Here is a 26,102-nt window from a genome sequence, read left to right on the forward strand (position 1 = left end):
TATTTTAATAGCTGTGAGGGTGTTAGGTTCTCTGGTGGGCCCTAGCAGATCCAGTCCGACACACAGAGTTTACAATGGAAGCATCATTTCTGGAATCTAGAACCAAGACACAAGGCCTTGGGGGACTGTAGTTCTTCAACAGCTCCAAGGCTAATGGCACAGGGGGCGTTTGGTGTGGCGCTGCCAGGGGGAAGCAGAGGTGGATTAAAGACAAAATGTTCATAGGACACACTGTCATGCAGGGGCACGTGTTGTATAATATCTGCAGTGCCAGGTGCATGCCTCATTTCATCATTCTCTCCCTCACTGCCCATAGGAATATGAGGAAAGAATTGGACGAGCTTCAAAATCTCCCTCTCCGAAGCAGAATGTGAGGAAAAGCCTCATCTTTGAGCCTCTCTCCACTACCGCGCTCATTCTGGAAGACAGACCAGCGTAAGTAGGGCCATGATCTGTAAATTCCCAAACCTTATGTGCTCATCACTCCCATTGCTCTGTATTCATATGTTCTCATTATTGAGAATGACTTGCTCTGTCCTTTTTGGCAGCAAACAGCACCCCTATCTTGCTTTATGGCAGGGATTCTAGGTATACCTATATATAGAACTATGAAAGGAGAAGGAAAGTTAAAAAGTTACAATCACTGGGGGCTGCCTAACAATTGGCACCCCCCCCCAGTGATTGTTATCACTTACCTGATACCCCAGGCCGGTGCTCCTGTTAGCAGAAAATTTGCACCCGCCCAGGGTACATGCAGACAAGTGATCCTCTCCTGCAGCCAGAGCAAAGAAAGAAGACGAAAGAGGATCGGCTGCCTTCATGTACTCCGGGTCGGAGTGTTTTTTTTGCTAATAGGAGCCCAGGGTATCAGTTAAGTGAATACAATAACTGGGGGGTGCCTAACATTTTGGTATCCCCCCCCCCAAGTGATTCAACCTTTCTTTCTCCTTTAAGGCTCGAATAAAAACGTAATATAATAAGTATGGGTAATTATATCATGGCAGTGTCCCTTGGAGGTATACTGAGCGTTCTTCCCTTGTGGCAGCCTAGAGGGTTAAATGGTATTGCTCACTGGCATTCCTTGTTGCACTATAGGAGAGACAAGGTCACAGTCTCCTATTCATGTGGGTTTCGGTGCTGCCAGACCCGTACAACAGGTTTATCCATGGGCTGGAGGGTTCATTTACACAATCAGCTTCCCACTAATAGCTGTGCCCAGCTTGCCTCCAGCACCGAGAGGTATGGCCTCCATGCCCCAGTTTCAGGCAGCTGCACACTATCCTGGGCATCCATTTAGCACAGTGCTTATAGTTGTATATTCTAAATGCTCCAAACACAGTTCTCTTTCTGAGCAGGGTGGAAGCACATTAAAATTGCCAAGGAATGTGCATAGCTGTCATTTACAATAACCCAGCCCCCACTGACAGCTGCTCCCTATTCAGCCCATTGCACCGAGGCCATAGACATGCTGCCACTGTTCTGTGCATAGGAGGGGAGCAGCCAGCACTACATGGCACTTATCCTCCCGCAGTCTGTACACTTGGATGGAATTTTGTACATGTTAATATTATCTAAAATAAAAATAGCTGCAAATAGCAAGAAAGGTCTGCATTCTTTTTTTTGTAACTTATATTTTTATTAGGTTTTGACAGTGTTGATTGTACAGTAACAATAACAAAAAATAAACATATATATGTTAACAGTGCAGTCTGGTAGAGTTATGAAAGATATAGGTACATTTTAACATTGGTAAGTTCTATGGTATCAAAGTTCAGAAAAAGTAAGGGGAGAGTTGGTAGTAAAACACATATTGAGTGGTTGTGCTGCAAAAGTATAATAGGGTTTCAGCTTTCATTGGCATATAGTACCCAGGGTGTCCAAATTTTGAGAAAATGGGGGGTTCTGTTGGTTAATCTGGCGATGCCTGATTCAAAGACCTTATTTGACTCCACTCTTCGTTTAACCTCAGCTAGGGTAGGGGGAGTTGGGGTTTTAGGTCTGCATTCTTAAACCTTTTAGGACCACACTGAGGCCAATAACCTTGCACAACTGCAGGTTGAGGAGCCCCAGGTAGAGCAAGGATTATTACCAGTTGTCCGCACAATTACTTTGTGTACGGTCTGCTTAGATTTGCTTTATTTTAATAATTTAATACAGTATCAGAGTATTTGCAGAATGGCAGATATAGTAGAGAGAGATGGTGCCTATAGTAGCAGTGGGATAATAGCCTCTGGGAAGGGACTGTGGCTGTGGGATAGCAGGTATAGTAGGGAGAGATGGTGCCTATAGTAGCAGTGGGGGGATAATAGCCTCTGGGAAGGGACTGCGGCTGTGGGATAGCAGGTATAGTAGGGAGAGATGGTGCCTATAGTAGCAGTGGGGGGATAATAGCCTCTGGGAAGGGACTGTGGCTGTGGGATAGCAGGTATAGTAGGGAGAGATGGTGCCTATAGTAGCAGTGGGATAATAGCCTCTGGGAAGGGACTGTGGCTGTGGGATAGCAGGTATTGTAGGGAGAGATGGTGCCTATAGTAGCAGTGGGGGGATAATAGCCTCTGGGAAGGGACTGGGGCTGCGGGATAGCAGGTATAGTAGGGAGAGATGGTGCCCATAGTAGCAGTGGGGGGATAATAGCCTCTGGGAAGGGACTGGGGCTGTGGGATAGCAGGTATAGTAGGGAGAGATGGTGCCTATAGTAGCAGTGGGGGGATAATAGCCTCTGGGAAGGGACTGTGGCTGTGGGATAGCAGGTATAGTAGAGAGTGATGATGCCTATAGTAGCAGTGGGGGGATAATAGCCTCTGGGAAGGGACTGGGGCTGTGGGATAGCAGGTATAGTAGGGAGAGATGGTGCCTATAGTAGCAGTTGGATAATAGCCTCTGGGAAGGGACTGTGGCTGTGGGATAGCAGGTATAGTAGGGAGAGATGGTGCCTATAGTAGCAGTTGCCCAAACAACAGCCCCTCCACTTGCTGTTAACCTAATAATAATTTATATGCTTTGTGCCCTTTAACTTTCTTTTAAAAACAGAAATTGAAAATAGAGAGATGCTAAGTTTAAATATTCTTCTTTCAAAATCCCCCAGCTTAGTGTAATGGAACAATGGCTACTCAGAATGTGTATTTTATACCATTTAAGCCAAACTGTCTGTGCTTACGGTTTCCACTGGGCAGATAAAGGCAAATTAATTATGGCTCCCAGACGCCCGGGGATCCTTGTGGCTCGGCCGTGCCATCCATTGAATACAAATGATTATTTGCTGGTGTTTGTAGCAGGGAATGCGGAGTGACAGAGACATAATCTTGTTTTATGTGTCTAGGAACCTTCCAGCCAAACCAGCCGAGGAAGCCCAGAAACACCGCCTGGAATATGAGGAAATGGTGGCTCAAGCCAAAAGGAGAGGTAAGTGCCCTGTGGCCTGATGAGGGAAATAGGATGCTGGTATCCCAGGCTAATGTGCAGATAAGAGGGAACAGGCTGGATACTTCAGTTGGGTTAAAGGGAGTTTATAACCAACAGTGTAAATTTGTTTCTTATGGGGAACTAAAACCTCCAGTCCTAAAGTCACTGGTGAGCCAAACTTTGTCACACCCAGCATATGGTTTTACCCCTTTTTGCTGCTAGTGTGTCCTGTCTAATGTTATTATCAGATGGTGGCACTGTTGTCTTCCACCTCTATGGAAATCTGGCATTGAGCACAACTGGTGACAAGGGGTACTGCAACCAGTCATTTACACAATAAATTGCACTGAATGTTTGAATGAAGCCTCTCCCAGAGATTGCAGTTCTGTAAATCAATGTAAGACCCCCACCTATCAATACAAATAGGTTTATTTTTTAGCACAAGAAGGGATTTGATTGGTCGGTTCTCGGGTGCTATTGTGCGGTTGCCTGATACAGAACGGTACAACTTTGTGCAGAGTTCGGCATCTCGCAGAGCTGCTGTTTTACTTGCGTTGCATTCATTAACCTTTCCTATCTCCCCTGCTGTCCTTGTTCTAGTGCTGTAAATGCAGAGACAGGCAAACAGTGAGTGCCGGAGGGACTATATTAGGCTGCTTTCCCATCATGCACCAGCAGGCTGCTGAGTTAGAAGTAGGATATAGATATACAAGTCTAAGATCAAGGCTCCTTTCAGGGGGCCCACACGGAGCTACTTAGTAGCAGCTACTTGTCACGACTACTAAACGCCAGAAAATTCCCTGCCATAGAAAATACTGAGAACTGCCTCTGCTAAAACACACATAGAGACAATTATCAGTACATTCTTGCCAGTGGGATGGCACTACGGGGATATTAGTCGGGGCGAATAATCTCCCTGTCTGTCACTGCCCTTATGCGTATATGGTAGTACCACCACCCTGGGCCAGCAGTTTTGCACCCATGGACATGCTGCTCCTAACTCCCACCAGCCTTGGTTTGTCAGCTTGTTACCCATTTCCAACAGCAGGATTGGCTCTGGTGTGGGCCAGCGGGTAGCTGAGGGAGAGTTAGCACTTGTGCTGGAAGATCTCTGTTTGAATGAGGCATAAATGTGGTATTGCTTGCCCTTGTAGAGTAGTATTGATTTGAACGTATCCATGCTACTACACATGCATCCAAACTATGTAGTGTGAAGGGCATTTAGGGTAAAATTTGGGGTGGATCCTTCCTGGCTGTGCTAGATATTAATGGAATGATAGCGGGCAAGCCTTTGGCAAATGTTCATACACCCGCTGCCCAATTATGTTATCCCAGGATAAGCAGTGAGCGATTAGAGTCCCTGGAGGTGTCTAAGAATTTGTCACCACCCATTGAGGCTGTTTCTCCCCCTGTGTTTATAGCATTACTTTGAAACAGACAGGGGTTAGTACTCAGGGAAGACATGCTAGCAGCGTGTTTTACTTATTAGCTTACGTCCTGTTTATGAATGGAATCGGACTTTATTCCGGGTGCTCGTCGCCTTTCTGCTGTTCACTAATTTATTCCATATTACATTTTGCTATTTGTCTCCCCTCGGCACAAGTGACAGTGTGATTAATTGTTCTGTACGATGCCTGGCACAGCGAGAATAGATCTCACAGCCTCGCTACATAGCGCATTATTTATCAGCCAATCATCCTTATGGCTTTGTAAAAGTGTTTTTATCATTCTCTTTTTAACCCTGCATGTTCCACACCATAAAATGTGTTTGCAAAATATGTCGTTCCTGTAGCAAAAAGGCGACAAGCGCCTTACCCATAATTTCTATGCGCTCGCGAGTTGGCCTACAACATGCCAGTAACGCACCCCTTGTTGCAGTGTGGTGGCCCAAACCTGGGGTACCTGTGGGTTTCAGTCTGACTAGCTCAACATTGGGCCTTTGTAATGGGTTGGGCAACACAGACAGAAGGTGTGACTGTCACATCTTGCCCTGCCGGTGCCACCTTGCTCTGCCATACTTACTCAGCCACGCTTTCTATCTACATTGATACCCTGCAGGAAATTGCCCTTTATTATTATTTAGACTGTAAGTTCTACTGCTAAAGTGAGTCACTGCCCTGTGTGTGAGCACTGGGATGCTTTCCATTTAATAACAGGAGTAGTGACAGGTGCTCCCCTGTGCCCCCAGCGTTTTAGCTCTAGATTGGAGACCATTGGGGGCAATTTAAAATTCAGTTCCCCATTAGTGCCTTCCAGTATTCTGGCCTTACTGGTAGGCAAGTGTGTATAACTCAGTGGCACTGTACATGGGGAGGGGGGTAAGATTACTGGTAGGCAAGTGTGTATAACTCAGTGGCACTGTACATGGGGAGGGGGGTAAGATTACTGGTAGGCAAGTGTGCATAACTCAGTGGCACTGTACATGGGGAGGGGGTAAGATTACTGGTAGGCAAGTGTGCATAACTCAGTGGCACTGTACATGGGGAGGGGGTTAAGATTACTGGTAGGCAAGTGTGTATAACTCAGTGGCACTGTACATGGGGAGGGGGGTAAGATTACTGGTAGGCAAGTGTGCATAACTCAGTGGCACTGTACATGGGGAGGGGGTAAGATTACTGGTAGGCAAGTGTGCATAACTCAGTGGCACTGTACATGGGGAGGGGGGTAAGATTACTGGTAGGCAAGTGTGTATAACTCAGTGGCACTGTACATGGGGAGGGGGTAAGATTACTGGTAGGCAAGTGTGCATAACTCAGTGGCACTGTACATGGGGAGGGGGGTAAGATTACTGGTAGGCAAGTGTGCATAACTCAGTGGCACTGTACATGGGGAGGGGGTAAGATTACTGGTAGGCAAGTGTGCATAACTCAGTGGCACTGTACATGGGGAGGGGGGTAAGATTACTGGTAGGCAAGTGTGCATAACTCAGTGGCACTGTACATGGGGAGGGGGTAAGATTACTGGTAGGCAAGTGTGCATAACTCAGTGGCACTGTACATGGGGAGGGGGGTAAGATTAGTCAGGGCACTTTAGTCTCATAGCAGCATGACATAGAATTCAGAATAGGAATGCCCAGAATGCTGACTGATACATGGTAGAGGAATAATTAGGCTGAGCAGCCGGCTCCCTGAAGGCAACCGCTGTTCCAGATAATTTGCCAACCATGCTGATAAATAACTAATTCTATTTGCTGAGATCCAGCCAGAGAGAGACAGCACTGAGAAACCAATGCTCCCCCCCCCAAACCAGGTTTTTTCGGAATTGCAAATCTTTCCAGTCGGCTGGATAGAAATAGCTTTCCAATGACATTATCCCAGCAGGGAAAGGCACAGGCTGAACAGGGCAAGTCTTTCTAAAAAGCTTTATTGGGCTTTATATTAAAATATTGGATGTGTGTAGCTTGGCAGGGAATAAGGTCAGGTTTATTAAGGTTCTTTTGCCTTGGCCAGCAATGTTCCAGTTAATTGGAGAGTGTCGCTTATGGCATTTTATTAGGGGGAAGTCCCATATTGCTTGTCCCAGCTAGAAAACTCTGAATAAAACAACACACCTAGTGGTCATAAACAGATATTGCAGAACTTTTCTGCTTCAACTGATACAAGCAGTATGGCAGCTTCATGCTCTGGGCTGCTGTTACCTAAGATTTCGGATCGACTTACAATAAATCTTACAGTATATACACTTTATAAAATTCATAATACAAAGCTGATTAGTAATGAATTCAGATACGCATTACATGGCAACTCAGAAATATAAGATATAACATATCTAGCCACATTTAGGCTTAAGTTCTCCTTTATGTTGGTTTCAAAGTGTCATTTAGGGGCACGCTTGAGATGAATGTGACACAGATATTCAATATAAGATGTCAGATGATATGGAGGTGGGGGTTGCTTATATACAGGATTTTGCAGTTGGGTAGGGCTTGGCAGGAAAGCAGCAGCCCCTGGAATACTGGGATAATAACCTCCAGTCTATTTGCCCTGCATGCTTCACAGCATTTATCGTGTGAATAATTAGCAATATTTAATTGCCCTTTTTTCATAGAATTTAAGGATGCCCAAAGGCGAAAAAAACAACTGGAGGAAAGGTGCAAACTGGAAGAAAGCATCGGCAATGCTGCCTTAACCTGGAACACTGAGATCCTGCCCAACTGGGAAACCATGTAAGTGCCACTCACTATTCACTCATTAACAGCAATGGGGTTGGCCATAGCAGCCAATGAATCTCCATCATGGCAGCATGGGGACTTCTATTGTAACAAGTATATGGTGACTTCTGTGTAACAAGTGTAAATCTTTGCTGCAGGTCTGGTGCCTTATAGCATGCTATGCCCACCTGACAGTATTAGCAAAGCTAATTGGCCGGTTATGTGGCTGTGTATATGTGTTTATAGTTATACACTCCTGGTTTGGCCTGCTTGCTGTTGTACATTGGCTCAGCAGCTTTACAGCGTTTCTGCTAATAATACTGCCTGTGCTGGGAGGAGCTGGATCTATGTATAGTCGAGCGTTCAGCAAAATGGCTCCCAGTGGAATCAACAAACGCATGCTTCCCATTTCCTCTAAATAGGGCATGATATCCTCTTCCCCAGTCCTTTGTGTAGAATGCATATTGGTGATTTGGACCTGTAAAGATCTATAAAGGGGCCGGTACTAATTCTGAATGCACATTTACATCATCCTTTTAAAGGGCAAGTAAAGTTTTCACCATGGTGTGAATTCCTGTTCTCTTCTTTAGGTGCTGCTCCCGTAGAGTGCGGGACATGTGGTGGCAAGGGATACCGCCCAGTGTGAGAGGGAGAGTGTGGAGCCTGGCGATTGGAAACGAGCTGAATATCACTCATGGTGAGACTGTAGCACCCCCTGTGCAGAACTCTATCTCCCGCTGCTCTGTGCGTCACGTTCCGCGCCGCTCTATGTCGTTAGTCATTCTGCCTTCTTTATCAACTACACAGTGCTACACTGTTGCCTCTCTTATTGATACGCCATGTTCAGGGACTGTGCACCATCATATTGTACTCCTGAATGGTTCTGAATGCAGGAAATTATATAATTCTATGGGTTATCTTCCCCTTTATGGCCCATCTGAGTAGCCAGTTTCCCTCTCCTCTGCCTGGAGACTGTAACACAATAGGAGAGAGGTGGGAAGTAATAAAAATGTTGCCAGACAACCTGAGAAGAGTGGAGAGATAGGCAAGACTAGAACTACAGTCTGAGCCAGAAGGGAAGGACGTTTGTATACATCCAACTTCTCTTAAAAAAGAAGAGGTATAGTGTCCCTTTACATAATAGGAAATACATCACATCCATGGGGAGGTTTCCATGTAGCCAACACTGTTTATTCTACTGCTACAGATATCTAATAATAATATAAATAAGAATCATTATATCCTATACCAAGTTAGGCTTATTACAGGCAGCAGTAATGCAAGCAGCCTTGCAGTTGATCATTGCTTACTTTTCTACTTTTTACTAGTTGACCACTTCTATTCTTTTCTAAGCTAGCCATGAAACTTCAACCTGCCCCTAGAAACAATGAAATGATTTGTATGCCAGCGTGCATTAGTGCTACATTTTGGTATTTGGGGCACCTAGCCATGGCAAAGCAGGAAAGCTAATGGCAATAGGCTGGATTATTTCTGGATTCTAATTGTAATTTTCTGGGGAAAGCTAACTCCTGATTGGCTGTAATGGGTTACTCCCCTGAGTTGCTCCATATTAGTAAACGAGCCCTGCATTTTTTAAGCGACTTGCGAGTTAGGAAACGTTGCCCCTAGCAGAATGGTGCAGAGGAGATGGAGAGGTTGTATAGTGAACAGGAACGTACCTTGTTGGCTGTGGTACCGGTACCATGGCTGGACCTATGGCAGAAGCAGATAGTAGTTACATATAAGATTAGCAGACAGTTATACATGACGTATATCCCACCTGGATGTATGTACAAATGTCACATTGGCCAATGATTTTCCTTTTGTCTTTTAAGACCTGTACGACATTTGTTTGTCCAGAGCCAAGGATCGATGGAAATCCCTGAGCATGGGAACTCAAGAAGCGGATAATGAAGGTACCCTGTTGCACTAATAATCCCCCAATACCCAAATTCCCTTAAAAAAAAAAAAATACATATATATATATTGCCTGGGACCTAAATCGCCCCATTGGGCAAAGGCATTTGCAGGTGTTTAATCATTGAGCCAAATTCAGCCATTCTGCTTTGTTTCCTTTACAGATTCCGGCTTGTCTGTAGCGGACAGGGAAGCCAGTCTGGAGTCTATCAAGCTGGATATCTCTCGGACATTCCCCAATCTGTGTATTTTTCAAAGGGTAAGTTCCATTCAGTGCCCCCTGCCCAGCTTTATCAGACCTTGCACTCTCCTGCCCTATGTTCCATCCCACTGTTGCCCGACCGGCAGACTTCACTTAGTCTTAAACTACAACCACAGATATTCCAGGGCTTCTAATAACATTTAGGGACCGTGTCTGTAGTGTTTTTCTGGGATATCCCATGCTTGTCATATAACATCTCATCTTTTGTGTTCCTGTGTAGGGGGGCCCTTACCATGACATGTTGCACAGTATTTTAGGCGCTTACACGTGTTACAGACCAGATGTCGGTTATGTAAGTGCATGCGTTTTCCCACTTATGTTCCATATTACAGTAAGAACACTGAGCTGATCCATGATAATGAAGAATAACAGCACTGGGCTTTGGCAGAGATGTGTACAAGTCAGTGGTTTATCAGCCCAGTGTTCTTTACAGTAAATCAAAGGAGACCCAGTGAGTGGTGTCATCTAACTGAATGTTCTCTTGGGTGTCCCATAGGTGCAGGGTATGTCCTTTATTGCTGCTGTGTTGATCTTGAACTTGGATACTGCAGATGCCTTTATCGCTTTTTCAAACCTCTTGAATAAACCCTGTCAGATGGCATTTTTTCGAGTGGACCATGGCCTTGTAAGTCCAACACAGGCCAAGTATTACTGGACATAGGGTTTCAGGGCAATGCAAGCATACAGTGGTTCTATGGTATCTCTAGGTACAGGCTATGAGAAGACTAAGGAATGCTGCTTAATTGTCTGTGCTCCGTGCTGGCTTCTTGTAAGGGGGCTTATAAAACACAAGGGGGCAGGGGAAGATCATAAGAAAAGCTGGGGGCAGCCAGTATAAGATAATGGCAGGACTGGAGAGACTGTAAACTTTTCTGATGAGATAGTTAAGGTGGCCATACACTATAAGATTTGCTTGTTTGGCGAGGTCACAAAATGAGTTGATCTTTCCACCGATATGCCCACCTAAGGTTGGTGATATTGGAGTAATCCCATCATTTGGCCCTCAGGTGATACGTGGAATTATAAACAGTTTGCCCTCGGTTCAACAGGAAAATCAAACCTGCCTAGTTGACATCTGGACAATTTTAGGCCAGGTATTGGTTGGGAAGGCCCCGCAGAGGTTCCCATACATGGGCAGATAACTTGCTTAATTGGTCTGAAGGACCCGAATCGGCAACCCGTGTGTGGCCACCTTTAGACCTACACAGACACTAGGGAGAAAAAAATAAACAAGTTGATCTCAGACCAAGCTATTACAGTGTAGCTAGAGTCCAGGTATTGCCTACACGAGAGACTGTTTGGATGGATCAGATGATACAGTTATACTGCATTCTAACCCCCATATGTAATTAAGTGTATGGAGTTTGCCCATAAGCAGTAACCCATCACAACCAGTAAGATGTTTGCTTTTAAACAGGTGACCTGTAAATGCTACCTGGTGATTGGTTGCTGTGGGTTACTGCTCCTGGGCTAACTTAGTGCCTTTTGTTTTTTACATAACCCCATATGTATCCCTAATAGGGCTAGTCAGCCTGTGGCTCCAGCTGTCTCCAGCTTCTAGCACCAACCAGCCGAAAGCTTTGCAGCAGTTGGGTGGCCCTCACTTTGGCCAATGTTCACTCTTTATTTCTCTTTCAGATGTTGACCTATTTTGCAGCATTTGAAGTATTTTTTGAAGAAAATCTGCCAAAGTTATTTGCGCATTTCAAGAAAAACAACCTAACACCAGATATCTACCTAATAGACTGGTACGTGAATGTATATATATAATTATCACTTGTCTGGAACATAAAATGTGTGCCCAGAGTGGGGGGGGGATAGTGCCCGACACATCCCACCGCCTGTTCTGTACATGGAAAACGGTGTGTAATGGCGTGCCCGCGGCTGGATCTAATTATAGTCTCCTTGGAAACCAGTTATTTCAGGGAATTAGCGAGATTGACACACCTGTGCCATTAACCCCTTGGTGTCTGTGGTCAGATATGGTCTTAAAAGGATTGTGCATGGAATCTGGCTTGTCTGTCTCTGGTTATCTATTGTTGCATAGTAAATGGCTGAGATTATAGCTGTCTTTATAATGGAAAATAGAGAGTACTGTGGGCAGGGACCCTGTCTCTAAACAATTTCTTATAAAGAATCAGTGCTGTCCAACTGGCGGCCTGCAGCCCCCACCTGTCTGGCTGCCGCGACTGCTTACCAGTACTGAGATTATTTGCCCCCCCCCCCCTCCATTGTTCAGGCTGTAAGCCCCTGTATTGTTCACACTGTTAAACCTCTGTATTGTTAACACCTTCAAAGGGCACCTACAACACTAATATTGCTTCCGCCACCAGAGCTTTAAAAAAAAAAAAAAAAAAAAAAATAGCCCTTACAGTGTTAGGGTGCCTGCACCGTGGGGTGGGGGTGGGGAGCTCCCGGTTCGGGCAGCCATGTTGTGGCACTCTCATACACATAAGGAACAAGTGCCAGTTTAAAAAACTTGGCTTCCATTGATGGCCCTCTGCCACATAGGCTACAAAAATTCCAGCCATTGGTACCACAGAAGTTGGTAGCACTGGTTTAAATTAATCCAGGATTAGTAATGCACAAGGCTCTTTCCCTGCTGGGGGGATACATGTCTGCACAGAAAACACCAGTATATACCTGATAGAGATATATATATATATATATATATATATATATATATATAGATATATATATATAGATATATATATATATAGATATATATATATAGATATATATATATATAGATATATATATATATAGATATATATATATAGATATAAATATATATATATATATATATATATATGGATATATATATATGATATATATTGGAATTTGGCCCAAAGCATTTAGGTGCAGAAGTGGAAGTTCCTGTGACATTGCCGGACAAGCCGTGATGTGGTGTTTGCCGCTTAGTGAAATGAGATGAAAGAGATGTTTGCTTTCCACGTGAAGCAGAAATGTATGTCGCAGTTTAAGTGCCACGTTATGGTTAGCCCTCTGTGTATAAATGGGAGCCATTGTAGGAGAAAGAAAATAATTTAGCCTCACTCTTCTTCCCAGTACAAGGAGAATTAATGAGCCTTCTATTATAAACCCCATCCCATCAATGTGCTGCCTGTCTCTGGTATAATATATACTATGATCATTATTCAACTGAGTACTAAATACTTATCCATGTTTCTGCAGAATAAAGTTCATTGTGGACCTTTGAGAGAAGGATATTTTGTATATTTCTGTGTATTCATGATCCCCATTCTGTCCCACCGTAGGATTTTCACTTTATACAGTAAGTCACTACCACTGGATTTGGCGTGTCGGGTGTGGGACGTGTTCTGCCGCGATGGAGAGGAGTTTCTGTTCAGCACTGCGCTGGGGATCCTTAGGCTTTTTGAAGACATTTTGACCAGAATGGACTTCATTCATATTGCCCAGTTCCTGACGAAACTGCCCGAGGATTTAAACTCTGAGGACTTATTTGCCTCCATTGCTGCAATTCAGATGCAAAGCCGGAATAAAAAGTGGTCTCAGGTAATATAATGATAATGTGCAATTAAAGGTTTTATCAGCGATAATGTTCTATTGAAATGTTCTATATACATATGATTCCCAAACCTTTCCACTGTGTGTGGGGGAAAAAGCCTCTGGGAAGGGAGTGTGGCTGTGGGATAGCAGGTATAGTAGGGAGAGATGGTGCCTATAGTAGCAATGGGGGAATAATAGCGTCTGGGAAGGGACTGGGGCTGTGGGATAGCAGGTATAGTAGGGAGATATGGTGCCTATAGTAGCAGTGGGGGGATAATAGCCTCTGGGAAGGGACTGTGGCTGTGGGATAGCAGGTATAGTAGGGAGAGATGGTGCCTATAGTAGCAGTGGGATAATAGCCTCTGGGAAGGGACTGTGGCTGTGGGATAGCAGGTATAGTAGGGAGAGATGGTGCCTATAGTAGCAGTGGGGGGATAATAGCATCTGGGAAGGGACTGGGGCTGTGGGATAGCAGGTATAGTAGGGAGAGATGGTGCCTATAGTAGCAGTGGGGGAATAATAGCCTCTGGGAAGGGACTGGGGCTGTGGGATAGCAGGTATAGTAGGGAGAGATGGTGCCTATAGTAGCAGTGGGGGAATAATAGCCTCTGGGAAGGGACTTTGGCTGTGGGATAGCAGGTATAGTAGGGAGAGATGGTGCCTATAGTAGCAGTGGGGGGATAATAGCCTCTGGGAAGGGACTGTGGCTGTGGGATAGCAGGTATAGTAGGGAGAGATGGTGCCTATAGTAGCAGTGGGATAATAGCCTCTGGGAAGGGACTGTGGCTGTGGGATAGCAGGTATAGTAGGGAGAGATGGTGCCTATAGTAGCAGTGGGGGAATAATAGCCTCTGGGAAGGGACTTTGGCTGTGGGATAGCAGGTATAGTAGGGAGAGATGGTGCCTATAGTAGCAGTGGGGGGATAATAGCCTCTGGGAAGGGACTGGGGCTGTGGGATAGCAGGTATAGTAGGGGAGAGATGGTGCCTATAGTAGCAGTGGGGGGATAATAGCCTCTGGGAAGGGACTGGGGCTGTGGGATAGCAGGTATAGTAGGGAGAGATGGTGCCTATAGTAGCAGTGGGATAATAGCCTCTGGGAAGGGACTGTGGCTGTGGGATAGCAGGTATAGTAGGGAGAGATGGTGCCTATAGTAGCAGTGGGGGAATAATAGCCTCTGGGAAGGGACTTTGGCTGTGGGATAGCAGGTATAGTAGGGAGAGATGGTGCCTATAGTAGCAGTGGGGGGATAATAGCCTCTGGGAAGGGACTGGGGCTGTGGGATAGCAGGTATAGTAGGGAGAGATGGTGCCTATAGTAGCAGTGGGATAATAGCCTCTGGGAAGGGACTGTGGCTGTGGGATAGCAGGTATAGTAGGGAGAGATGGTGCCTATAGTAGCAGTGGGGGAATAATAGCCTCTGGGAAGGGACTTTGGCTGTGGGATAGCAGGTATAGTAGGGAGAGATGGCGCCTATAGTAGCAGTGGGGGGATAATAGCCTCTGGGAAGGGACTGGGGCTGTGGGATAGCAGGTATAGTAGGGAGAGATGGTGCCTATAGTAGCAGTGGGGGGATAATAGCCTCTGGGAAGGGACTGGGGCTGTGGGATAGCAGGTATAGTAGGGAGAGATGGTGCCTATAGTAGCAGTGGGGGAATAATAGTCTCTGGGAAGGGACTGGGGTTGTGGGATAACTGTATAGTGAATATAAAGGCTACAAACTAGCCTGATAATTAATGAAACCGGCCCTTGTTTTCCTGTTGCAGGTACTGTCTGCACTACAGAAAGATAATCGTGACATGGAAAATCGAAGCCCATCTCTTAAACGCTAAAAGCCACAAGTCTCAGGAGGGATCCCCCCATCTCGGTACATGGAGAGTCTGTCATTCTCCACTTCTGATGTCTTTGGTGGAACTTCAATTTTAATTTAAGACTGTGTGAAAACACTGGAATTGGCCTTAAACTCTTTGAGCCAATACTTGCTAATCAGCCTTGTTCCAGCAGTCTGGCTCCCCCTCTGCGCGGGGAGAGATGGCTTCCCATGGCGGGAGAATTCTGTGGAATGACTCAGTTTAGTAAATACAGGCTTTAAACCAGAGGCTGGGCCTCAGAGTGTGCTGTAGTCGGAACTGACTCTGTATGTGTAAGCCGGTGTCTGATTGCCATTGCACAAGACCATGTTTATGATTTTTACAGACCATAAACCAGGGATATGCAACCTGTCCCCCTTCATGTGATCCAAGCATCTTTTACTGGAATTAACTGTAGTTCAGCAAGACCTAGATTTGCCACCTCTTCCCTTTAAGACCGGCCACATTGATTGGTAATCAGTCCAGGTGCCGGCTGCATGGCTGCTTAGAAACTAGAACAGTCTCCAGCATGTAATACTAATCTGCCATACAACATGTAGATCACCCGTGTGGCCAAGTTAAAGGCATTTAGGGGCACCTATGAGTGCACCGCAGCTTGCACTCTATAAGCTGTAGCCCCACATTGGCCAAGCTCTCCCAAAAACCCAAGTATGGGGAGCTAAATCCCATCTGTCTTGTACCCCGAAATCTGTAACACCCCCTTCCCCCAGCCAAACCAGGGCATTCATGTGTTGCTATGTGTCGGACTGTTTTTAGTTTTCAAACAATGTTTTATAATTTAAAGGCATTTTACCAAAGATATATATGCAAAACTACAGAAACCTATTCTCAAAGACAAACGGCTGCTTGAGGTTCATTTAGCATCATCATTAGAGTTATTTTTGGGCCTTATAGGAATCTCCCAGGATCCAGGGAAGCCCTTACCCCAAGTTGCATGCTGGGAGCTGCAGTTGGCGGCACCTGAAGGGCCACTCTGTAGAGTGAATACTTTGCTGTTCTTTTGTACAGGCGGTACTTGGGTTTTGGGTTGCTCTGGCAGTGAGGGTCACACTATAGGTGCACAGAAGGGGTCTATGTTACAATATGACGTTTTCTACTCTGCATTTCCCACCATAATGAATAGTGAATGTGAAATAGACGGGTGAGCCCTGAAGCACCATCAGTCAGTTGGCACCCCGCTCCTTACTAGCACTGGGCTCTCTGTATTAGTGGCATTCTCAACTCTATTAGCTGCTCCCATTGCTCATCCTGTCTCACCCTGCCCTGTGTTGGTGGCACCGGCCTCTCTCATTCTGGGAAGGTTTGCATCCTCCATGGCACCCACCACTTCACCTTGGTGTCACTTTGCAGTCTTTTTTTTTGCTTTCTAGTTCATGAGTCGTGATTCTCATTTCTTCTACCGTTTTACTCTTCTACCTCCTCATCCATCCATGCCTTTGCTTATCTCTGCCCTAACACAACCATATATGGCTCCTTATTTCCCTTTCAATAGGGTATAACAAAAAGGAAAGCTTAACTGGAAATCTAAGTTTATAGGGTGGGGGCACAGCACTGAGGAGAGGGGGTGAGGGGGCTACAGGGCAGAATGTAATGGGAAATAACATGGGAGAAAGATATGAAGAAAGGGGGAGATGATGAAGGTAAATGGTGTGGCTAAAGATAAAGGGGGTGAGATGGTAGAAACCATTGATATGGCAGGAAGGGTGAAGGATAAGGAGGCTGAGGAGATGAGATGGAAGTACTTTGTTGATTTAAAGGGGTTTTGATGGAAGATGATGGAAATAAAGGAATACAGATGGAATTAAAGTGATGAGAGATGGGGGTTATGGAAGATAGGGCTGGTTGAGCTGGTAACCCCCACTGGGCATATGAAATAAGATAGCAATGGAATGGGGGAAAGGAGAGCTGGGATCAGAGGAAGAGATGGATGATAGGTTTCAGGTGCATGAAAAGGGGGATTGTGAGTTTGTTATGAAACAAAGGAATTCATTGGCTGCTGATACAGGGGCGGAGTCGGCACTGGCGCAGATAACACTCAATGTCTTGGTTCCGATCCCCTTAGATATCCATTCTCGCACATGTTGCCCAATGGTTTTATTATCAGAATGTTGATGAATGTAGAGAAACTGGCAAGTCCCAACAGAGTAAGGGCAGATGTTTCACAGCAAGCACTTTTACTTCTGATATACTTGGTCCGACATTACTCTGACTGGGGAAACGCCAAAGTTTGAAAAAGAAAAATCCTAAAAGCTCAATGTATTTTTCATGATTTTTTTTCCCACGGTTGTGATTTTATATCAACTCAGGCTTTTTCTGCCCTCCCCTCCCCTTTGCACTAGTGGCGACATAAAGATTTCATTCTCACTTTGTACAGCGGTTCCTGGAGTGGTGTGTGGCATTCGGAATGGATAAGAGGGGGGTGGAGCCTATAATATTCATGTATTTACCCTTATGGCCGTATTTATAGAGATGTGTAAAATGTTTTGCACCAGAAAAATGGTGTAGAAAGTGGTGTAAATAAAAGTGATATTTATACAGTTGTGTTGTTCTCTTTCTGAATTGACACCGTCCGTCACTTTTTCCGAAATCAGCGGCAGAATCCATTGCAAAGTTGACAGCGGGAATATTTACCGAGGTGCGTATTTTGATTTACGCCATTTTTTACACCACGTCTGGCCCAGTGGGAACTTGGCTATGAATTTGTTACATAGATAGAATCATACACGGCAGTGGCGCATCACGCGCTGAGGTGTTTATTCCAATGCTGCTATTTTACTCAACTTTTTCAATATGCCCCATATTAGTAATTAATACAGATAGCCACTACATGGCAGCTCAGAAACCAGTGGAATGAGTATCAGGATTTTGTTATCAGCCCTTTAGCATCAGCTCATATTACAGGAACGTAATTTTCTACTTGATCATTTGCGACGACCTCAGAGCTCACTGAGCATGTGCAGTGTCACTGACACTTTCCAAGATGGCAGGTTTGATGGCCTGAATTGTTGCTGCTATAGAGATGCTGAATTTACTCCACCTTTAGGCTGGTGCAGTAAATTCAGTATATAAACTATGGCATTCTTAGCCGTATTCATCCTTAAGGTTTAGTTCCTCTTTAATTATACTGTATATGGCCACGTCACTTGGGATCCTGTATACCCCTAGCCTGACACACATGATTGTATGTTCCAAGGGTTGAAGTGTTGGGAGCCTATGGGTGGCCATCAATCCTTTATGGCAGTAATCCCCAACCAGTGGCTCAGGAGTAACATGTTGCTCACCAACCTCTTGGATATTGCTCCCAGTGGCCTCAAAGCAGGGGCTTCTTTGTGAATACCTGGCTTGGCTTGGAAATTTTGGTTGACTTGGGATCTCAGATATAGTAGGGAGAGATGGTGCCTATAGTAGCAGTGGGATAATAGCCTCTGGGAAGGGACTGTGGCTGTGGGATAGTAGGTATAGTAGGGAGAGATGGTGCCTATAGTAGCAGTGGGATAATAGCCTCTGGGAAGGGACTGGGGCTGTGGGATAGCAGGTTTAGTAGGGAGAGATGGTGCCTATAGTAGCAGTGGGGGGATAATAGCCTCTGGGAAGGGACTGTGGCTGTGGGATAGCAGGTATAGTAGGGAGAGATGGTGCCTATAGTAGCAGTGGGGAGATAATAGCCTCTGGGAAGGGTCTGGGGCTGTGGGATAGCAGGTATAGTAGGGAGAGATGGTGCCTATAGTAGCAGTGGGATAATAGCCTCTGGGAAGGGACTGTGGCTGTGGGATAGTAGGGAGAGATGGTGCCTATAGTAGCAGTGGGATAATAGCCTCTGGGAAGGGACTGTGGCTGTGGGATAGCAGGTATAGTAGGGAGAGATGGTGCCTATAGTAGCAGTGGGATAATAGCCTCTGGGAAGGGACTGTGGCTGTGGGATAGCAGGTATAGTAGGGAGAGATGGTGCCTATAGTAGCAGTGGGGGGATAATAGCCTCTGGGAAGGGACTGGGGCTGTGGGATAGCAGGTATAGTAGGGAGAGATGGTGCCTATAGTAGCAGTGGGGGGGATAATAGCCTCTGGGAAGGGACTGGGGCTGTGGGATAGCAGGTATAGTAGGGAGAGATGGTGCCTATAGTAGCAGTGAGATAATAGCCTCTGGGAAGGGACTGTGGCTGTGGGATAGCAGGTATAGTAGGGAGAGATGGTGCCTATAGTAGCAGTGAGATAATAGCCTCTGGGAAGGGACTGTGGCTGTGGGATAGCAGGTATAGTAGGGAGAGATGGTGCCTATAGTAGCAGTGGGATAATAGCCTCTGGGAAGGGTCTGGGGCTGTGGGATAGCAGGTATAGTAGGGAGAGATGGTGCCTATAGTAGCAGTGGGGGGATAATAGCCTCTGGGAAGGGACTGTGGCTGTGGGATAGCAGGTATAGTAGGGAGAGATGGTGCCTATAGTAGCAGTGGGGGAATAATAGCCTCTGGGAAGGGACTGGGGCTGTGGGATAGCAGGTATAGTAGGGAGAGATGGTGCCTATAGTAGCAGTGGGGGGGATATTAGCCTATGGGAAGGGACTGGGGCTGTGGGATAGCAGGTATAGTAGGGCAGTATAGTGATGGTACCAGTTTATTGGTATATACAGTATATACTGCAGGAGAGGTGTGTAAAATGATTAATTCAGTCTTCACCAATTCTGAGAGTTTAGCCACGGTGCCTTCTATGACCTTCATGTGTATAATTAATACAAAATATGTTGCTCTCATTAGTGGAAAGGTGACCTTGAGGAAACATGTTAAGCCAATATGGATTTACAGGGATTGTTTGTATTGCTGTGTGTGTATAGCTGAAATGCAAGCAGCAGTGCCACCCACTGGTAACTCAGGTTATTACATTTTAGGTAAGTAATTTGGAAATTTGCTGTATTTGCCAATGTCACATTGTAATGCAATGAAATACTGCAAATAGTTGTTGCTAATTATGAATGTAGATGAATGTAGGCACTTTTTATTCACTGAATGGCTCAGCAAAGAAAATGATTATATACATGCGATAAACAGCACATTCTGACCATAAGTGTGTAGGCAACCTACAATCCCTCACTGAAAATAAATGAACCTGTAAATAATTATCAACAGCACCTACAACAATGGCACTTTAGCCAGCACTGTAGATTTTATGGTCTGTGATACTGAAAGGGTTAAATCCCAGCCAACTCCTTTGAGCGAGTTTTAATACCAAAATGCAGCAAATATAAAGGTGCCATTATTTTCTGCTTTTCCTTTGTATTTGCCTAATTTACAGGTGAATTAAAACTATTTCTATTTTCTGTAACAGACTCATTAGTTGGCTGACACCCACAGCCCTCCTGTTGCATTACACAGAAACCTATAAGAGCTGTGCAGGCCTGGACTGGGATATAGGCCCTGGCCTTTCCATACATAGAGGCCCAAAATGACCCCCCACCAGCCTAATAAATAGTGATTGGCTATTGCATCCTTCCATCTAACTCAAGGGCACTTATTCCGATCAGAAGAAAGGAGGTTCCGTCTAAATATTCGGAAAGGGTTTGTTAGAGTGAGAGCTATGAAGTTGTGGAATTCAGGGGCCCCAGGGCCAAAAGATCGAATTAGCCTACATGTTCCCCGATATCGCCCACCCGTAGGTTGGGATATTGGGAGAAGATCCACTCGCTTGGCGAGGTATGGGCACCTTTAAGCAGGTTTTATATGAGCATTAAACTTGAACTTGATTGACGTGTCTTTTTTCAACCTAACTTACTATGTTACTATGTATACCTTACAGCAGCCCCTCTGGCATTTGCCAGAACACACAGATTGCCAGTCCGGGCCTGGAGCTGTAGCCCCAAGCAGCCATGGGAGCACAGTCCATAATGGGAAATTTCTGACACACCTGCAAACCCCGACTACATTTAGTAAATACAGGCTTTAAACCCAAGTTTGGGCCTCAGAGGGTGCTGTAGTCTTAACTGACTGTATCTGTGAGGTGTCATTTGCTTGCCATTGCCCATGTCTGCCTGTATCCATTCCAGTATGGCCGCCTAGTGTTCTGTCATTTTGGCAGACAACTCCAGTGATTAAAGAGCAGGATATGAACAGGAGCTGCCACTTCACTTCCACTTCTGCCAATGTGCCATACACTGATAAATATGGTGTAGAAACAGAGGATGTTTTTAAACCTGCCTGACTCCAGAACCGACCTATAGTACACGTATTTTGCCCTATACCTATAGTACACGTATTTTGCCCTTTATCTATAGTACACGTATTTTGCCCTATATCTATAGTACACGTATTTTGCCCTATATCTATAGTACACGTATTTTGCCCTATATCTATAGTACACGTATTTTGCCCTATACCTATAGTACACGTATTTCGCCCTATACCTATAGTACACGTATTTTGCCCTATACCTATAGTACACGTATTTTGCCCTATACCTATAGTACACGTATTTTGCCCTATACCTATAGTACACGTATTTTGCCCTATACCTATAGTACACGTATTTTGCCCTATACCTATAGTACACGTATTTTGCCCTATACCTATAGTACATGTATTTTGCCCTATACTTATAGTACGTGTATTTTGCCCTATATCTATAGTACGTGTATTTTGCCCTATATCTATAGTACGTGTATTTTGCCCTATACCTATAGTACGTGTATTTTGCCCTATACCTATAGTACGTGTATTTTGCCCTATATCTATAGTACGTGTATTTTGCCCTATATCTATAGTACGTGTATTTTGCCCATAGCATCAATGACCATCAGCCTTGCCCTAGTAATTTCTGGGTCTCCCTGTCTGGAGTTGTGCCTATTACTTCACATCCTTGGGACGCCCTTACTATAGTAACACGACAGAAGACACTGTACATGCCGATATTTAATATATAACAGTAGTACCTGTCTTTATACCACTTTAGAGATATCAGTGCCAGGCCACTTCCAAAGCCAATGTAGTTGATGGAACTATGCAAAGGTGCCATTAGTTTTTCAAGGCGAGATTTCCTTCCTCTATCTTCTTCATTAACCCTTTACCAGACAGTGAGAGCTCAGCATGGCGGCGCTTTAGGCTTTCCAGCTTCTGGGACAGGACTTCTGTTTCATCCACTTTGTCTTCAAAGTCCTTTAGAAGCAGCTTGTTGTCCAACAGGCCACTTCTTTGTTTCAGCTTTAAATTGTCCCTCCTTAAGCTGTCTCTGGCCTGTTTGGTTTTTGTCAGAATATCCCTTTTATTAGCCAAAACCGCCTCTACCTCCATTAGTTGGTCCTTCTTTTCCTGATTCTCCGCCTGCATAAACTGCAGTTTCTCCTTGACGTGAGTCAGAGTATGGACTGTGCTTGTGATCTTCTTCCTGAGCTTGAGTAGCTCTTCGTTCCTCTCTTCGATCTTCTCATTGTAGGTCTGATTTTCAATCTTCAGCTGCTCAAAGTCGATTAGGTGCAGCCCCTCAGCCAGCTCTTCCTTGGATCTCAATGTGGATTGGAACTGACTGATCTGATTCTTCAGCTTTATATTTTCCAGGTGAACCTGTGTGACCTCCTTTTCCTTGCGATCCTCTTTGGCCTGCAGCTGGGCCAGTGCTTCAGTAAAGGCAGAGGATGCGTGTTTCCCAGCCCCAAAGTGCTTATACGCAAGCAGAGCTACACTTTTCTTATGCTCTTGAAAAGAGGCCATCTCCTTGTCCACCCTACTTACTACTTCCAGGCACTGAGCCTCGAGTTCTTCGATTTGCTGCTGATGCATAGCTGCGTCCTCCATGTTCTTCTTTTTCATTTCCTCCAGAGAAGTCAGATACTTGAGGTATCGTTGTTCCTGGTCTGAGATGCGTTTTTCTGTCTCTGGTCGCAGATCTTCTCCTTTCTTGCGTCTGAAATATTCATAGAGTTTGTTCTGGAGTTGTGCATTGTGTTGCTGGACCTTATCCCGTTCTTGAATTAGGGCTTGGTATTGCTGAATGAGTTCTTCTCTTCTTTCTTTATCATCAGGATCTTCCTCCTCCCCCTCCAGGACTTCCACATTGTCTATTAGTATTTGGGGCTCTGCTTCTACTTTTACCTCCTCTTCTCCTGCAGTGGGCTCCTGTTCCAGAGAAGGCTCTGTGCTATCATTCCACTGCTTTACTGATGCTAAATCTGCTGTGTCCATTACTTCTTCCCCAGACACTGCCACTTCCTCTACTGTAGTTGCCTCTTCCTCCGCTCTCTCTGTGGTATCTTCCCTGCTATGGACAGAGGATCTGCTCCCAGCTCCATCACCATGGGTTTCCAACACGCTGCCTTCTGCTGGCAAGTCAACCATCTCCGAGGGGCCTTCCTCTCCACTGTGTGCTAACTCTGCTTCATCCTCAATGTCAGCAACCCTTCCATTATCATCTCCAATCTCTGCTTCATCTTTAATGCCAGCACTCCTTCCATTATCATCTCCAGTCTCTGCTTCATCTTTAATGCCAGCACTCCTTCCATTATCATCTCCAATTTCTGCTTCATCTTTAATGCCAGCACTCCTTCTATTATCATCACCAGTCTCTGACTCTTTTCCATGTTCTTCCCCTCTGGTTGGCTCACTGACTTCACTGAGTATAAAAAACAAAAATATACATGAGAGGGATAATCAAATGTCTAAGTTCCCCCAAGAGACCTGTTTATCTTATTAGTTACAGTTGTATCTCAGTGCAGGTGTTGAGTATTCTGGGCTCTCTGCCAAAAGCCGACTTATTTTATTAAGTTTGAGAAACTTTGTATATTTTATAGAGTTCAGTGCAGGAGATCAAAGGGAAATGAGGGACATTTCAGTAAGAATGCAGGACTGTGGCTGAGCTGTTAAAATTGTGAGGTGTTGGGAGGTATGAATTATCTCCATGTGCTGCATGCTAAATAGCAGATGTCTGGGGTGCAGGACCCAGGGCTGCCATCATGAATCATGGGACTCCTTACTTCTAAATAAGCAGGGCCCTCCACCCCAGGGAGCCCCAATTATTAATCCACTGGTCATTTGGGCCCCAGGGAAGAGGGCCCTGACAACATGGCATCAATTTAAAAAATGGGCTGTATAAACAACCACATGCCTGACCCACTCATGCACACCTATGCTTAATCCCACCCGTGCACACCTATGCTTAATCCCACCCGTGCACACCTATGCTTAATCCCACCCGTGCACACCTATGCTTAATCCCACCCGTGCACACCTATGCTTAATCCCACCCGTGCACACCTATGCTTAATCCCACCCGTGCACACCTATGCTTAATCCCACCCGTGCACACGTATGCTTAACCCCACTCGTGCACACCTATGTTTAATCCCACCCGTGCACACCTATGCTTAATTCCACCAGTGCACACCTATGCTTAATCCCACCCGTGCACACCTATGCTTAATCCCACCCGTGCACACCTATGCTTAACCCCACCCGTGCACACCTATGCTTAATCCCACCCGTGCACACCTATGCTTAACCCCACTCGTGCACACCTATACTTAATCCCACCCGTGCACACCTGTGCTTAATCCCACCCGTGCACACGTATGCTTAATCCCACCCGTGCACACGTATGCTTAATCCCACCCGTGCACACCTATGCTTAATCCCACCCGTGCACACCTGTGCTTAATCCCACCCGTGCACACCTGTGCTTAATCCCACCCGTGCACACCTGTGCTTAATCCCACCCGTGCACACCTATGCTTAACCCCACTCGTGCACACCTATGCTTAATCCCACCCGTGCACACCTGTGCTTAATCCCACCCGTGCACACATATGCTTAATCCCACCCGTGCACACGTATGCTTAATCCCACCCATGAGCATCCCAAACTTGTCTCCAGTTTTACATCTCTTTGGGCCCCTGTATGTCCCCCACCCGAAGGCCGGTATTTAATTACAAAAAGGTTGCAACCCTATTACATGCTCTGAAGGGACAAGGACTAATAAACGCTCCTCTAAGGAGGGCTATGGAATATGTTAGTACAATCACGCCCCATCTCTGGGGGGGGGGGGTTAGGCCTTTGCAAAGGTGACTTTAAAATGAATAGAAAACAATAGGAAGCTGAATGCTGGGCTCTTATTGCAGGAAATGATTAATTCAGGAGGTATGGGTAGTCTGTAAGGAACTTACTGCTTAGTGCTGGGGGCCTTTTTAGCTGGTGGGGTATTCGCAGCCCCTGCTGCCCCAGAACTAAAGGGGCCATACACGGGCCGATTCTAGTTGCCCTTTAGATCGATTAGGCAGAATTATCTGCCCCTATTTGGGCAGGTTTGATTTTTCTGTCGTATTGGGGACCGCATTGGCTCGTTGATGCGGTCCCCGAACTGACGGCGCCTATACCCGCCGTTATAATTCAATCATTTGGCCCCAGGGCCAAACGACCAATCAGCCTGATATCTCCCGCCCGTAGGTGGAGATTTCTTACCGTGTATGGCCACCTTTACCCCGCTCAAGAGGGCAAACGCCAGGGACCCCACTTTGGAAGGAAGGGACACCTGGCCAGTATCCATGGTAACCAATCAAATTATTGTTATTGTTGCTACAGCTGGCTAGTTAATTGGTTGCTATGGGTGACAGCCCATGTGCAAATCTGCTAAGTGTTGATAAATTAGCCCCACTATATTGCAGTACAGCTATTTGCTATTCAGTGTTTATATTATAGATAGCCAAACACTTGCTGCTGCAGAACTGCACCTCTCTCACTCACTCACTTTTCTCTCACTCCAGTGTCTGCATCCCTTTCCTCCTGCACAGAGTCGGGCAGAGCAGGATCGCTGCTCCCTGTTGGCTCAAGCTCCATGTCTCCCTGTCACCTAACTGGTGTATTAGTTACTACTGGTTTCCAAGGCGACGGCGTTAAGAGGCGGTACTCATTCAACCACATTGGCGGCTTTCTGCCAATGGTGACTCACTCCCATTGGTTTATGAAAAGCTACGCAAAAGCCGGAGGCTCTCAGCCAATGGGCT

At 45.6% G+C, this 26,102-nt stretch overlaps 2 protein-coding genes across 8 annotated transcripts in view; one reads left to right on the forward strand and one right to left on the reverse strand.

Moving 5' to 3' along the window:
• The window catches only part of tbc1d14 (TBC1 domain family member 14), a 54,733-nt gene extending 37,063 nt beyond the window's left edge, over positions 1-17,670 (forward strand). For all 5 annotated transcript variants that reach the window (XM_004911250.4, XM_004911248.3, XM_002938265.5 and 2 more), the window contains 11 exons: positions 317-435; positions 3,320-3,402; positions 7,450-7,567; positions 8,143-8,249; positions 9,388-9,468; positions 9,634-9,728; positions 9,952-10,023; positions 10,228-10,356; positions 11,370-11,479; positions 13,010-13,268; positions 15,029-17,670. In XM_004911250.4, coding sequence (XP_004911307.1) covers positions 317-435; positions 3,320-3,402; positions 7,450-7,567; positions 8,143-8,249; positions 9,388-9,468; positions 9,634-9,728; positions 9,952-10,023; positions 10,228-10,356; positions 11,370-11,479; positions 13,010-13,268; positions 15,029-15,094 — 1,239 coding nt within the window. In that variant the 3' untranslated portion in view covers positions 15,095-17,670. The remainder of the gene's footprint in view (positions 1-316; positions 436-3,319; positions 3,403-7,449; positions 7,568-8,142; positions 8,250-9,387; positions 9,469-9,633; positions 9,729-9,951; positions 10,024-10,227; positions 10,357-11,369; positions 11,480-13,009; positions 13,269-15,028) is intronic.
• A 4,343-nt stretch (positions 17,671-22,013) lies between these two features.
• ccdc96 (coiled-coil domain containing 96) lies at positions 22,014-26,019 on the reverse strand. 3 transcript variants are annotated; one of them, XM_031895319.1, is made up of 3 exons: positions 25,847-26,018; positions 23,634-23,719; positions 22,014-23,537 (listed from the first exon to the last, which is right to left on the reverse strand). In XM_031895319.1, exons 1-3 carry the CDS (start codon positions 25,933-25,935, stop codon positions 22,129-22,131), a joined length of 1,584 nt encoding a protein of 527 aa, XP_031751179.1. In that variant the 5' UTR covers positions 25,936-26,018; the 3' UTR covers positions 22,014-22,128. The 3 variants fall into 3 exon arrangements, with proteins under 3 accessions (XP_031751179.1, XP_031751178.1, XP_002938310.2); XM_031895318.1 differs by having other exon boundaries at positions 22,014-23,585; XM_002938264.5 differs by having other exon boundaries at positions 22,014-23,719; positions 25,847-26,019.
• Between the last annotated feature and the right edge of the window lie 83 nt (positions 26,020-26,102).

Source organism: Xenopus tropicalis, chromosome 1 (assembly GCF_000004195.4).
Source record: "Xenopus tropicalis strain Nigerian chromosome 1, UCB_Xtro_10.0, whole genome shotgun sequence".
Lineage (NCBI taxonomy): Eukaryota > Metazoa > Chordata > Amphibia > Anura > Pipidae > Xenopus > Xenopus tropicalis.